Source organism: Chiloscyllium plagiosum, unplaced genomic scaffold (genome assembly GCF_037043375.1).
Source record: "Chiloscyllium plagiosum isolate Xiang-an unplaced genomic scaffold, Cpla_swu_hap1 HiC_scaffold_1, whole genome shotgun sequence".
In the NCBI taxonomy this organism is placed as follows: domain Eukaryota; kingdom Metazoa; phylum Chordata; class Chondrichthyes; order Orectolobiformes; family Hemiscylliidae; genus Chiloscyllium; species Chiloscyllium plagiosum.
This window is the reverse complement of record NW_028270139.1, coordinates 152,579,850-152,595,866: the sequence shown is the minus strand read 5'-3', so window position 1 is coordinate 152,595,866 and position 16,017 is coordinate 152,579,850. Positions and strand designations below refer to the sequence as shown.

General features: G+C 39.4%; 1 protein-coding gene across 4 annotated transcripts in view; it reads right to left on the bottom strand.

The window, feature by feature from the left end:
- The window catches only part of dnaaf9 (dynein axonemal assembly factor 9), a 217,442-nt gene that overhangs the window by 10,770 nt on the left and 190,655 nt on the right, over positions 1 to 16,017 (bottom strand). For all 4 annotated transcript variants that reach the window (XM_087991656.1, XM_087991651.1, XM_043696328.2 and 1 more), the window contains 6 exons: positions 13,593 to 13,630; positions 8,211 to 8,346; positions 6,345 to 6,431; positions 6,058 to 6,164; positions 5,081 to 5,155; positions 161 to 363 (listed from right to left, as the gene is read on the bottom strand). In XM_087991656.1, coding sequence (XP_087847782.1) covers positions 161 to 363; positions 5,081 to 5,155; positions 6,058 to 6,164; positions 6,345 to 6,431; positions 8,211 to 8,346; positions 13,593 to 13,630 — 646 coding nt within the window. The remainder of the gene's footprint in view (positions 1 to 160; positions 364 to 5,080; positions 5,156 to 6,057; positions 6,165 to 6,344; positions 6,432 to 8,210; positions 8,347 to 13,592; positions 13,631 to 16,017) is intronic.

Here is a 16,017-nt window from a genome sequence, read left to right as displayed (position 1 = left end):
ATGATCAGACTGAATAGCAGAATGGGCTTGATTGGACAAGCACATTTGCTCTAAACTTAGATGTTCACAATACAGTAATAACTATTATAAGTAAGTGTTAAAAAGATACATTCACAAGAATTGGAGATATATTTATCAGGTTTTCATTCTAAAACTCTACCTGGCTTGCACACTGTCGCAACCAATCTTTCATAGTCTCTTCTTTCAGCATGCAACCGATGAATACAACAAAGCTGTCAAGCTTGCGCCCATTGGTCTTTCCATCACCTTGTAAAGGAGGTGGTGAAGGGCTATCTTGTAAGGAGACCATGCTGAACGTATTAATCTGGGTGTTGTGATAAATTTCAAATTTTTTCTCAGAATCTGTAAGGCAGAGTTAAAAAGGAAGATAATCATTCACAAATAATGATTCTAAAATATGACCAAAGCATTCTAAAAGCTTTCAAAAAGAATGTGACCTATATGTTACAGAAAATCATCATATAGAAAAAGTATCTGTCAACAGATTGATTATCTTTCTTCTGTATTTGTTGCATACTGCAACAATGCCGACAAGGCACTGGGCATCCAAATTACTTCCAGGCTTCAAGTTCAATGGCAAACTGCAAGGATATAATGAAAAACTGTTAAGAGGACTTACAGGAACGTCTCGGCATTCAATCGCTTGATGCTAATTTTTAAAAAAAAATTAGACCTGAATTGTCTGCATCCTCCAGTTTTGTCAAAATGGCACCCGAGTCAGGAATCCATTAGTCCCACCCAGATCTCAACATTTACCATTTTTACGGACAGACGGTGGGGTGTAACTTGCATATCCTTGGCTCATGGGGGCAATCCACAGGATAAAGTGCAGTTCTGGAGAAGTAGGGTACCCTTTTGACTATGGTCCCAAGACACTTCTAGGAAATATCAGGTGTCCTTTGGATTGTTTAAGAAATGTGCATAGACTGGATAAACTCATAAGAACTATCATGATCAATGGTATTTTAAAAGGAAGCACACAAGGCAATTAAATCACTTGCCCTTCACATATGTAAAATGCTGCAGTTATTCATAATAAAGTGAATTCTTTTCTCCCATTGAATCTTTATGGTGCGGAAACAGGCCAGTCAGCCCATCAATCCTGCATTGAACTTCCAAATAGCATTCCATCCAGACACAGCCCCTACCCTATCCCTGTAATGCAGCATTTACCACGGCTAATCCACCTAACCTGCAGATGCCTGGACACTGCAAATAACTTAGCATGGCTAATCCACCTACATGCTTCTTCAATCTCAATACCGGCATATGCCAGAGGGTTACCATTCCAGGATTAGTGCTGCATGACTGATGTCACAAGTTATCACTGTCACAGTTGCAGCCTCAGACCTCTTATCTGGATTATCTGCTACTCCAATGCATCATACCTCCCTCCTCCCTGGGTTAGCTATATGTGGAGCCAAGAACTACCCCATCTTCATGCTCTTAACTAGTACATATGGTAACCCATTCGAATTGAGAAAAATGCAAAAGCCTTCAGTTTCTCAAATGTGAAATACACACACTTCTTCCAAAACTTCACACTCTACTATCTTGAAGCCAGACAGATTACACAGGGAGAATAGCAAATCTTTTAAGGTCTGCAACTTATATTGTGGATGCTTTGGTGTTGGACTGGAGTGAACAAAGTCAGAAGTCACATGATACCATGTTATAGTCCAACAGATTTACAGAGGAACCTTCATCAACCGGCATTTAATTATCCAAATATCGGATTATCTAGCAAGACTGCAAGGTCCCAATGCTTGGTAAAACTATGTTATCGATTTTTTGATGATCAGAAATTCGATCAACCGAATGAAATATTCCCTGGCTGTGTTCTTTGGATAATCGAGGTTCCTCTATTTGAAATAAAACCTTAACACCAAAGACCATAAGACATAGGGCAGAAATTAGGCCATTTAACATATATCTAGACTGACATATGAATGGCCAGGGAACAGAGGGATACAGATCCTTGGAAGATAGGTGACAGTTTGTGTAGACAAAGAATGTGGATCGGCGCAGGCTTGGAAGGCTGAAGTGCCTGCCTCCTGTGCTGTAATTTTCTTTGCTCATTGAATCCTGAGGGACTCATGCATGAAGTTGTTGAATTTGTCTGTCTGCATTTTGTAGTTTTACCTGCTTACCCCTGTATGCCAATAATTAACCAACTCATTTAATTGGATGCTCCATTCCAATGGAAATAGGTTACTATCTCACCACCTTTTAACCTCATTCCCCTGTCTCAACCCTTACCAGGACACCCATATTCGATAAGATCATAAAGTTCTAACAGCAGAAATTTGTTTTCCTCTGTAAAATTTTATTGGTATTCCAACAAATGCAGTGACTGCCCCTACTGTGAAAAGAAAATTTGATTTAATAATAGTAAATGAGTGAAACTCCATTTGTTACTCATCCAAGTTCTCCTGAGTGTCTCTGTTCTCTTCAATTGTGGAGGAACCACATTTTCCAATGATTCATATTACTTGTCCCTGTAGTTCTCTGCATCTGCTGCTGACCTAATGTTTGATCAAAGCTCTCTACTACTTTAACCAGTTCTGAAAGGAGGAAATGTGATTGAGCTGGTGCCAAATTAGGAGATAGGTATATTTCTTAGGGCTAAATGATCAAAGGGAATGGGGAGTAAACAGAGAAAAATACTGAAGTGGATGAGCAGTCACAATCATACTAAAACGGCAGAGCAGGCTTGAAGAGCCAAGTGGCCTAATCCTGCTCCAATTTTCAATGTTTCTATGTTTAAAACATAATGCCACTATTCATAAGAATGCAGGGAACCATAACCTGATATTTTAGTAAGAAGAATCCTGGAAAAAAAAATCATTTGGTAATAGGGCACTTATATGTGCAAAATTGGGAGGCAGTGGTGTTGTGGTATTGCAGTAGCAATTAGACGCAGGCTAATGACTCGGGACATGAGTTTGAATCTCAAAGTGGCAGTGGTAAAAACTGAAGTCAATAAAACCTGGAACTAAAAAAAAAATCACATCTTAAATGGTACCATGACAGCATTTTCATTTGTTGTAAAATCCCATCTGGTTGACTAATGCTCTTCAGCAAAAGGAAGTCTACCGTCCTTGCCTCATCTGGCTTATGTGTAACTCCAAACTCAACTCCGACAGTCCAAACATGTGCAGGTTAGGTGAATTGGCCATGCTAAATTGCCTGTAGTGTTGGGTGAAGGGGTAAACGTAGGGGAATGGGTCTGGGTGGGTTGCTCTTCGGAGGGTCGGTGTGGACTCGTTGGGCCGAAGGGCCTGATTCCACTCTAAGTGAGCTAATATAAAAAAAACTCAACTGCACTCTGAAATGGCATAGAAAGCAAAACCATTCAAAGGCAGCAAGGGATGGGCAACAAATGTCAACAATGCCCATAAGGTATACAAGAATAGAGATAAATCAGAGTTAACGTCATGCAACGGAAATGATGTTTGATAATATCGCAAATAGGATAAATTCTGGGGAACCAGTAGATATAACATATTCACATTTTCAAAAACATTCATCCAATAGAACCTCTCAAAAGTGCCATAACATAAATTTAGGGCTTATTTAATTGAGGATAATATAAGCATGCATGGAGGACCAATTAATAACAAAACATTTTCAGATTGGAAAACTACAACTAAAAAGATCAACCTGCCTTAGCAAGTTAAAATGCTGACCAAAGTCTTAGATGAATGGTTGGAGCATATCACATATGTCTGCAATCCTGTTGTGAAATCATGTTACCCAAAATACCAATTTATAACAGAATAGCCATATTTACTTGAAGTTTTCAAACAAAAAACTAGCTATAGATATGTTGCATTCGCAAAACACAAGGTGTTTGGATAAGTACCACACTTCAGAGAAATGTCCATAACCTAGTATCTAACTACAATAAAATGTAGATTTGAACACAATCAGGAAGATAATTTGTCACAAGCAAACCTTGGCCTCCTCTGTTTTTGCATCAACATTTGACAGTCCAGTACAAATAGAGGATTCCTAAAAAATAATCTGAAATGCATGCTAGTATGATTCCTGAAAAGAAAGGTCAGCCAGCAATAGCTGATCCAGGCAGACACTCAGGTATTACTGCCTAATGTGTAAATTGATTTTGGCTACAGACCAAAATGAGGACAAAGTGCGAATTTTTATTTTTGAACTGCAAGTGTAATCAGTGAAAGTACTTTTAAGATAACACTCTTGCCCAGATTTTAGGTTTGTGTCAGTGTATGTATTTCCTTTGTCAAAAAGACAAGTCTTTCCTTCAGTTTTTTATGAATAAATTAGTTCCTTTTTATTCAAACCTGACCATATAAGTTACCAGCAATAATCACCTCCCCTTCAAATTCAAACTTTGTTGTGCTTAAGGGAGGAATGGGACAAGAAATAAAAACAGTTTTCCCATACCAACTTGGTCATAACACACTCCATAAGCTGCTTCCCATTAGTAAGGCAAAAATCAGGAATGTGAAGAAATACTCTCCATTTGCTTGAGAAGTATAGTTCCTCACTGAAGAGGCTGAACACCATTAACTGCTTCATCAGTACACTTTGCACCAACTTAGACTTTTACTCCCCCCACCACTGTTGCAGTGGCAGCATGCATACCAGATGCAAAACGCACTGCAGCTAATCAATCGCCTTCCTTCAATATCTAGAACAAGAGGGCATATTTTTAATTGTTGCTTTAATAACTCAATGAAATCAGGAAGGCTAGCAATGGATATTTTGAAGACCCTACAAATGTGTTTTCTGGAGCAATTGAACTTTCGGTGATCAAGGCATATGGATTTTAGTCAATAAGGGATGGAAGAAAGTTGAGTCAATTGAGTTACGTGACAGATCATGAATGATTTGACAAAATGCAGAACTGGTTTTAGAAGCTTGATATCCTGTTCCAAATAGCTCTGAAAGTGTATCATACATACACTTTTTCAACTTAGTAAATTATAGACATTTTTGCAGGTTTAGAAACAAGCAGAGAGTAATATATGTAAATTCATGTTCAACAATGAATTTTACAAATATCCCAAAGTGTAAATACCTGAAAATTTCAGTTGCGCTCGTACGTGATATATATTTCCATCAAAAGGAAATGACTTCAGCGCGATTTTCAAAGCTAGATAACAAACATAACAGGATGACTTAGGTTCATTCTATAGGGATATATTAGCTTTCACATAAAAAGTCAGAATTTAAATAAGAAAGCCCCTTCAGCTCATTAAATCTTATCCTTCCAAATACCAACAATTTTTCCCCCTAAAATACCTAAATTTGTGAAATGCATTCAGTCTCTGAGCTAACCTCCCTGGTTATTGCTAAATTGCCAGGTTGGTAAATAGCTTCATGAACAAGTGCATCAGGTATTCTGCAAAATGTAGTGCATACCTTAACTGAATAATAGAAAAAGATTGAAAGCACGTGGGAAATTTCAGTTGCAACATGTTTATGCAAGGGGAACTACACTGGATTAGAAAAGCTAAAAGGAATTAGGTGCATTACTTTAAAAAAAGGTCAACTTTGAATAAAGCTCAAGTAAGCAGATTTAGACCTGGAGATATCGGATTGGGGTAGTTTGGCTCTAATGCTCTTCAGTCTGTTGAAAGGTAGGTGAACATGGAATGGAAAGGGAAGGAGGAAAAAAAATCTCAACTTACAAGACGCCAGAGAAATATTAAAGAATCTTTTAAAAAGTTTACATTTCAAGAGTTCAGTTTCCTAATATTTTAGGTACAAGCATAGTAAACATGCCATTTATGAATTTATCATTTCCAATGCAACATCCAAGTCAATGCCAAAAATCTCAACAGCAGCTGTTTGTGCATGAAGTTAACCAGGGATATGCATCTTCCAGATATGAAATCAAAATATTACCTATTCAGGCCAGTGCTGTTTCTTATCCAAAGAGAATATATTGATAGTTTCATTCAACTGCAACATTTAGTCTCAAACTCTATCAGATTAGAACTGAGCAGTACTAGGAGAATGGCACTTACATTTTACTATAATACGTAAACTTACCTTTACACTTAGTTACAAATCGGGCCTTTTCAAGTGGACGGTTGAATTTGATACAGATCTGAGTCATTTGTGGGAAAACTGAACCTGATCTGAATTTGCCATTCCACCTGAAAAATAAAACAGAACAAAAATGCAATACATTTCTTCTGACTAAAATTAAGTAATTTTTTTGAAGTAAATTTTTATTCCATCAATTAAAATGCCTTTCTTGTCACTACCGTCTACAAAGGCTAGCACCTCAAGAACCATAATGCGTTGAACTGGACAGAATTTTATTTTATGCTTACCAGCTAGGAAACATCAAATAACGTGCTCTCAACATTGAAGGCTCTGAAAAACTAGTTTCAGACAAAATCATTTCAACATCAGCATTCCTATATTTTGGAAAAAAGAACAAGAAACAGTAAATCAAATATATTTCATGAGGAAGATTAGTTGCTTGAAAGATTTTTGAATTCATGCAGTACAGCACCCAGTTTTATACAGCTGGAGAAGTTAAAGGCAATCCTTACGACATATTATTCCATTCACTCCTTCAGATTCCTTAATATTGTACCCATTTCACTTACATATCAAGAAACCTAAAGCAGCTCATGACTACTCCTCAAACAGTATTTAGCAGAGGCAAGGAGGGTTTTGCTGGCTAGCTAGAGTCAATGTGAGTCTTCCATTACTACTTTTTGAGAAGGTCTGCTGCATCACTTGCCCTTTGGGCAGAAGACAGCCTTCCTTGGAATTGCAGACACTGGAAGATGTCACCGCTTCCAAAAAATGCTGGCCAATCAAGCCTCATGGCTTTCAGGGCGGCACGGTGGTACAGTGGTTAGCACTGCTGCCTCGCAGCGCCAGAGACCCGGGTTCAATTCCCGCCTCAGGCGACTGACTGTGTGGAGTTTGCACGTTCTCCCCGTGTCTGCGTGGGTTTCCTCCGGGTGCTCCGGTTTCCTCCCACAGTCCAAAGATGTGCAGGTCAGGTGAATTGGCCATGCTAAATTGCCCACAGTGTTAGGTAAGGAGTAAATGTAGGGGTATGGGTGGGTTACGCTTCGGCGGGTCGGTGTGGACTTGTTGGGCCGAAGGGCCTGTTTCCACACTGTAAAGTAATCTAATCAGAAATAGTACCTGCTTCATAGTGCACTACCTAGCTGAGGCTTAAGATGAGAGATGGCAGGAGGCATTTGTTTTGGATTGACAGGAAGGGGAGGGAAATTGATTGTAGCTGCAGAGCTCCCCTCCCACTTCAACTTCCCAATGCCAGGTTTCATCAGGCACCAAGTGCTTTTGAGCAAAGAACTCTCACCCTGAAAGCCATGAGGCAAACATGCCAGTATTGTCTCGTTATGTTCTCCATGTGACATACCTCATTCTGACACCATTGGCATTAGTTGCCATCTTAAGAGGCTGATTAGCAGTAGAAAAAGAATTCTGTGCTTGAACGTTCCTGCCAAGGATTTATCTGGGCAGAAGTAGGAAGGTAGTGGGGTCCTCACATTCATGCTTGTTTAAATGCCTCTCTGCCAATGAACTCACCAGGCTGACACTGAGTTCAGCCCACCCTGTGGAATAAACTAAACTTTTAAAAATTATTCATTCGTGGAATTTGGATGCACTAGCGAGGCCAGCAGAATCCCCAGTTGTTGGTGTAGGTGGATTATAGAGACCCACAATGCCATTAGGGAGGAAATTCCAGGATTGTGCCTCAGCAACACTAAAGGAATAGTAACACATTTCCATGTCAGGGTGGTAAATGGCTTGGAGGGGAGCATGAAGGTGAAGTCGGTGTTTTCATACATCTGCTGCCCTTGTCATTTTAGATTGTAGTGATCATGGGTGTGAAACATGCTGTTGAAGGAACTTTGGTAAATTCTTTGCAGTGTATCTTACAGACAGTACACTCTGCTGCTGCTGCTGCTATTGATGTCAGTGGTGGAGAGAATGTATGTGTGGGGGAATGGAAAGTAGATTCTGAATTAGTCATGGATAGGAATGTCAAACTGGCTTTTAATGTGGAAGTTGCAAGACCGTTTTGCTTGAAATTAACCTTAGATTATTTAATATATTTTTATACAATTCTCCACAAGGAATACTTATTATTATTCACTATATGTGTCCCTTAAATTAATGTAGAAACTCATTGAGCAACAATTGAGTACCTGGTCACTGCTCCCTTTTCTGCAAGAATGAATCCAACGTTGGGATTTGCTACACGAATTAACTTCTGTAGATGCATCAAGAGTGGATGTCTTTGCTCTGATGTCAAGCTTGTAAAAACAACATTACTGACCAAACCTACAGAAAAGCATAAGAAAAAATCAGATTAAATATTGAACTCATTTGTTTTGGAAAATTAATTAATTCGCAAATACGCACATCACTGACTTTGCCAGCATTTATCGTCCATCCCTATTTGCCCTGGAAAAGGTGCTGCCTACTTGAACCACTACAGTCCACGTGCTGTCGATAAAGCTACAATGCCTTCAAGGAGGGAGCACCAGGATTTTGATCCAGTGAAATTAAACGAATGGTGACATGTCAGGATGGGGAGTGGTTTGGTGGGAAACTTGCAGATGATGCAAGCAGTCAAGAAAGCAAAAAGTACGCTGACCTTCATAGTGACAGGATTTGAGTGCAGGAGCAGTGATGTTTTGCAGCAATTATACAGGGAATGTCAAGCCCATACCGGGAATATCGTGCACAGTTTTTGTCTCCTCATAAGAGGAAGGATGATATTGTAACAGACGGAGTGCAGTGAAGGTTTACCAGACTGAATCCTGGGATAGTTTCAGAGCAACATGTTGAAGAGCCAACTAGAAAACAGGTTATTTTAGATCTAATATTATGAAAAAGGGATAATAAATAATTGTGCTATAAAGAGGTACAGCTGAATGAACACAATATGATAGAATTTTACATTATGACTAAGTGAGATAGTTCATTGTTAAGCAAGGGTGTTAAATTTTAAATGAGAAGTTATGAAAACATGAGTGATTGGGAAAATACATCAATAGGCACGATTTTACATAATAGTTATTTAAAGACTGTCCATTTCTTAAGTGGCTTACAGCAACTGTAAGCAACATTCCTTCAAGGTACAATATCTAAATTAAGGTTAGCTAAGTGTGGCTGACAAAGGATGTTAAAAGCTGGAGAAGACGAACAGAAAAGCTTATTAAAATGGCCAGAAAGTCATAAATGCATGAGGATTGGGAACTTTTAGAATACAGCAAAGGAGGACCAAGAAATTGATAAAGGAAAGGAACACTAGCATATAAATGCAAAATAAAAATGGACTATAAATGCTTTTGCAGATATTTAACAAAGGGAACATTTAGCTCAAACAAAATTTGGATCATTGAAAACAAGAAGATAATTTATAATGTGGATAAATGGCGTAGACGCATGACGCATTGGTGATCATTGCCCAAACTTTTATTGATTCTGAAATGGTTCCTGCAGATTGGAAGTTTTCAAATGTCACCTATTTCAAAAAGGAGCAAGGGTAAACAAAACAGGGAACATGTTAGAAATAAGGAAAATGCTAGAAGCATGCTGAAAGGCATAATACATAGATTAAAAAAAACCCAAAAAATTGGATGCTAAGCACAAACAGAATTTGCTGGAGAAACTCAGCAGGGTTTACAGCATCTGAGGAGAGAAAACAGAGTCACTGGAGAGAAACATTTATTCTGCTTTGTCTTCACAGATGCTGCCAGACATGATCAATGGGCTCTTGGACATAGTCTGATTGGGCATAGCCAGGATTTGTGACCAGAAAGCTTGTTTGACAAATTTGAAGTTTTTTAAGGTTGTAACTAACTAAACTGATTAAAAGAGTATGCTGTACATTTGGATTATCAGATCGCTTTTGATAAGCTCCCCTGATAGTAGTTGGTTACAAAATTTAAAGCACATGCTTTAGATGGTAAACTACTAGTATGGATTAAGAATTGGTCAACAGACTGAAAACAAAGGGTAGGAATAAGTGGACCATTCCTGCATTGTCAGACTGATTAATAGGGCTCTGCAATGATCAGTATTTGAGGAAGAACATGGCAGAGGGAATTTAATGTGAAAATTTGAAAGATTATCCACTTTTAAAAAGAACAAATATTCAGACTACTTCTTAAATGGGGAAAGTTGCAAACTGTAAATGTACAAAGGGACTTGAGTATTCTTGCCAACAAGTCAATGAAGGCTAACATACAGATGTAGCAAGCTACTGGGAAGGCTAATGGAATGCCTGCCTTTGAGTACTGAAGCCTTGATTTGATTTGATTTTATAGGTACAGTACTCCAGGTATGGCCCAACCCCATTACACTTTATCTCACAAATAATATTGACGAAGTGCAACAAAGGTTCATCAGACTTGTTTCAAGGATTGTTCTACAAAGAAAAATTGGGAAAACAAAATCTGTATTCTCTGGAATTTTAAAGAAAGAGAGACGGTCTCATTGAAACCTACAAAATATTTCAAGCCATACAGGGTAAATGCACATAAGATGTCTCCCTGGTTAGGATATCTAGTTAAAGTAAGGCGGGGTGGGGGGAAAGGATGCTATTTAGGACTGAGACAAGAAATATTTTTACTTAAAATATTGTGAATCTTTGGAGGCTCAGTCTTTGGGTATACTTTATAGTAGACACTGATAAATGCATAATTATTAGTAGCATAAATTATGGGAATTATGGTAAAAGGCATTGAAGTGTTCAATTAGCAAGCTTAACAGACTGAATGCTGAATGGCTGACTTCTGTTCCTAAATTCCAGTCAAACACATTGGTGGCTTGGTTGTTAAATATTAAAGGAAGTCCAGGTTACTTGACTGGGAAGAAGGTGCAAGGCTCATTTTGCAAACTGAGGATTTAAATGTGAAAATTCACTAGCTGTGGTCAGTGAGAGGCATTCCCAAGATGACCCTCATCACAGACCCAGGTCAGTGATTAAATGTTATCCAGATAGAAAAGAATAAGAGAAGCATGCTTCTGGGAGCCAGGAATCACTCACGACTGGTTCGAAGAGAATAGAATGCGCTAATGAAGGAACAGTTGAGAAAAACCATACAGGAGGATTTGTCATTTGATTGGGGCTACACCGGCAGCAGTCCCCATCTTTTCCTTAGCTACACATGCACCATTCCCTATCTTTTTTTCTCTGCTACATTAATGCCTGCATCGGCACCACCTCATGCTCCCACAAGGAGGTTGAACAGTTCATTAACTTCACAAAACACGTTCCACCCAGACTTCAAGTTTACCTGGACCATCTCAGACAACACCCTCCCCTTCCTCGACCTCTCCATCTTCATTTCCGGTAAAGGACTCAACATGGACATCCACTACAAACCCACTGATTCCCACAGCTACCTGGATTACACCACTCCTCCCTCCCTGCCTCCTGTTAAAAAATGCTATCCCTTATTTTTAATTCCTCCACTTCTGTTGCATCTGCTCCCAGGAGGACCAATTCTATCACAGAACGGCCCAAATGGCCACCTTCTTCAAACAGCACAATTTCCCCTCCCACGTGGTCGATGTCCTCCAGTGAATCTCCTCCACTTCCCACACCTCTACCCTTGAACCCCCTTGCCCAATTGCAACAAGGACAGAACCGCACCATCCACCCCCTTCCTCATCTTCCACCCCACCAAACTCCAGATACATTGGATCATCCTTTGCCATTTCCACCACCTACAAACAGACCTCACCACCAGAGACATATTTCCCTCCACACCCCTATCTCTATTTTGGACAGCATTCCCTCTGCGACATCTTTGTTAGGTCCATGCCCAACACCAACCCACTGTCCCGTCCCGGCACCTTCCCCTGCCACCCCAAGTAGTGCAAAACCTGCCCCCACATCTCCCCCTTCACCTCTGTCCAAGGCCCCAAAAGATCCTTCCACACCCAACAGAAATTCACTTGTACTTCCACATCTACTGAATCTGTTGCACCCAATGTGGTCTCTTCTACATTGGGGAGACAGAATGCCAACTTGCGGATTATTACAGAGAACATCTCTGGGACACCCGTACTAACCAATGCTACTGCCCTGTGGCTGAACACTTTAATACGTCCCTCCTACTTTGCCAAGGACATGCAGGTCCAGGGCCTCCTCCAAACCATAACCACCCAACGCCTGGAGGAAAATGGCCTCATCTTCCGCCTTGGGACCTTCCAATCACATGGGATCAATGTGGATTTCACCAGTTCCCCCATTCCCCTCCCCACTCCCTCACCCCCTCACCTTATCCCAGTCTTTTGAATGGTCCTGCCTGCCCATCTGCATTCCCACCTGTCTGCTCCACACTCCTCTCTGACCTATCACCTTCACCTCTACCATCATCTACCTATTGCATTCCCAGCTACCTTCCCCAGAGACTCCCCAATTCCCATTTTTCCCATTTATCTCTAAGGCCCCTTGGCCCAGAAGCCTCATGCCTGAAATGTCGATGGCCTGCTCCTCGGATGTTGCCTGATCGGCTGTGCTTTTCCAGCACCGCACTCTTCAACTCTGATCTCCAGCATCTGCAGTCCCAAAGAACCTGATCTATCAAGCCGAATGTCAGTCTGGGATCCAACTTGTCCAATAATAACAACAGCTGGGATCATACTAAAGGATGCGCCTCAAAATCGAAACAATGTTTAGTTGCTTTTAGTTTATACATTACAATACAATTCTCAAGCTTCAAATTCATCGCAACCACTATTTCCTCTCGACTGTGCAGCTGTTTTGTGCGTCCATGCACACCAATCGGTTTGCAAACAAGCTTCTCCAGCCACTGCTGACCACTGACCTCAGAGGTCCATGCAGCATCCAGAGAAATTAGAGGAACATTAAGTCACGACATTCCTTTACCACTTACTATGGCCACTAGATGTATATATTCATTTTTAAAAGGTATAAGTCTCTGTTGGGATCATGTCATGATGAAAAACAATAACATTTAAATCTTGTCATATACCATAAATAGTTCAGAGTCAAATTCCTTCTTGTAATTTCTGTTGGAAACAGAACTCAGGCACCATGCAAGAACAGGATTGAGATTGACCACAGAACTTTCCATGATCAAAGCATACAATAAAATAGAAAAGGTCCCTCAGATTGACAGACAAATGAGTAAATCAGTATGCCAGGAAGAATACAAACTTTATCGAAGTGCTGTTAGCTAATATTGGTTAGAAAGAAAAATACAACTGGAAATGAACAGCAAAATTATATCAATGTAACAAAAAATCTTAAAGCTCAGATTGTTGATGTTAGAAGATATTACTGATGTGTTAAAATGAAAATTGGATTGGTGAGTGCCAAATATAATCATTATATGGACAAAATTAAAATATCATATGATGCAGGAGCAGAAGTTTGGCAATTGACCCATTCAATGAGATGTGATTATCCTCAACTCCAGTTTCCTGCCTTTTCAATCATAAAAAAATGCTACCTACATCAGTAGTGGTTGCAACAGAAGTTTGAAATAACAAGAGGGAAATTATTTTCAGCAATGTGCACAGCCTTAGTTATTAATCTCACGTACCTTGGGAGCACTGATCCAAAAGTTTTGGGAAAAATAACCTGAAAGAAGAATACTTGTGTTAATGTTTCATGAAATTGGTATTTGGACAAAACATGATGTGTCTCTCAGTGAAATGTCATACAAAAGAAATCTTTAAATTGCTAAAAAATATGAAGCTTTCTGTTGTCACTGCAACTTGCAAGTTTGAGGTTTTTATGTTCTGATCAAGTTCATATTCCATTCTTTGCTATTATTCACTTTACTGTATTATGAACAACCTTAATACTAGCATCACACAAATAAATAATTCATGTGGAAGCAGGGTAACTTTCAAAGTTTTGCTATTAATAATTACAAGCTTCTTTTTTATTTCAAAACAATAACTATACAAAATTCTTCAGTTAAACTTTAAACCAAGAATCTTTGCACTAGGGGAAAAAACAATTAAAGCAGTTTCTCAAAGTAGACTTGTTTCCAATTGCAACTTCAACTAATGCATGTGAAGCTTTTTCAAAGATTACTCACTGTGTGATTTGACAGCAACATTAAGAGAAATTAATACATCTTACCAAAAGATCCTGAACGAACTAAAATTAAGGAATACTGACAAGAAAACTAAATACACCTTCACTTGTGAAGTAAAAGAGCACATTAAACTGCAAAAATGAAGGCAATTAGTGTAGGCAAGGGACAGCAATCATAGAATCCCTATAGTGTGGAAGCAGGCCATTTGGCCCATGGAATCCTCATCAACCCTCCGAAGAGCATCCCACTGATCCTCCCCTCACATTCTTAACAACAAATAAAGAATAGATGTACTTTTATTGACTAACCTTGGGAAAGTTGACACTTTAGTTCTACTAATAAAATCTGATTAAATTACTATAGGCATTTTTGAATTACAGGGGTCCCCAGTTGGCGAATGTCTGACTTATGAATGTTCACACTTACGAATGACATCCTATATGCCTATTAATTTTAAAGGCCCAACGTGACCGTCCACTTACACTTATAAATGTACATTTTGTATTTCATTGTATCGTGTTCTGACTTGTATACAAATTTACTTAAAAACATGGTCAGGAACGGAATCCCGTTCGTGATCTGGGGTCCTCCTGTATAATAGTTTGACGCCCATGAAGAATTTCATTTCTATCACTAACATATTAAGAGACAAGTTGCCTCCCAGCACTAACAAATGGAAAAATGAAGCCAACTTATAAACTTAGAAGTAGCAGTTTGAATAGTATCTGAAGAACTAATATGTGGTAGGATTATTGAGACATTGACAAAACATTTTCAGAATATATCAATAACCATCAGCAACCTGTGACATCAACTTGCACGAGTATTTGAATCAAGTTATGAACTCTGTATTATGTTGGAAACTTTTAAAAGGGACTAAAGCAGGAGAAAGTGAGGACTGCAGATGCTGGAGACCAGAGTTGAAAAATGTGATGCTGGAAAAACACAGCAGGCCAGGCAGCATCCGAGGAGCAGGAGAATCGACGTTTCGGGCATAAGCCCTTCTTCAGGAATTTTCAGGATTCCTGAAAAAAGGCTTATGCCCGAAACGTCAATTCTCCTGCTCCTCGGATGCTGCCTGGCCAATTGACTAAAGCAGTTGCTATTATATGGTGTTTTTCATGACTATCAGATGTCTCAAAGCACTTTACAGATAGTGAACACTTCTGGATATATAGTCACTGCTATATTCCAGGGAATAATGTAGCTAAATTGGGCACAGCAAACTTTCTCAATGTTCTAATGAGGAACCATTTTATTTTTTTGGCCATGTTGATTAGAGGTCAATGGGATTGGCCACAACACCAGGGATACCTTTCCTGCTCTTTTTTGAATTAGTCCCTGCGACATTTCACAGCCCAGCATTTGTGACTCAAAAGTGAAGAATGCTACTAAAAGGAACTTCATACAGAACAATGGCAAAATGTATCACAGAGGCGATATCTGACAAAAGTCAACATTATGCAGTAGGATATGAATGAATTTTTAGAGAAGTAGTTGATTGATTGTTGTGACATGTACTGAAATACAGTGAAAAGAGGGGGGGGGGGGATGAGAGTGAGGGAGAGAGTGAGGGAGAGCAGGATAGAGATCATAATCAATATTAAAGAGGTTCATTCAAGAGCCTGATAAAAGCACGGAAAATGATGTTCTTAAATCTGTTCAGATGTGTACTCAAACTTTTATATTTTTTGTCCGATGGAAGAGAGTATAACTGGGTTGAGAAGAGTCTTTGATTATGTTGGTGGCTTTCTCAATGAAGCAGGAAGTATAGATGGAGTCAATGGATAAACGGCTGGTTTACATGATGGACTGGACTGTGTTTATGACACCCTGTAGTTTTGATCTTGGGAAGAGCAACTGCTGTATCATGCTGTGATGCATCCAGGTGGGATTGAAGAGGCATGGAGGTCTAGGCAGA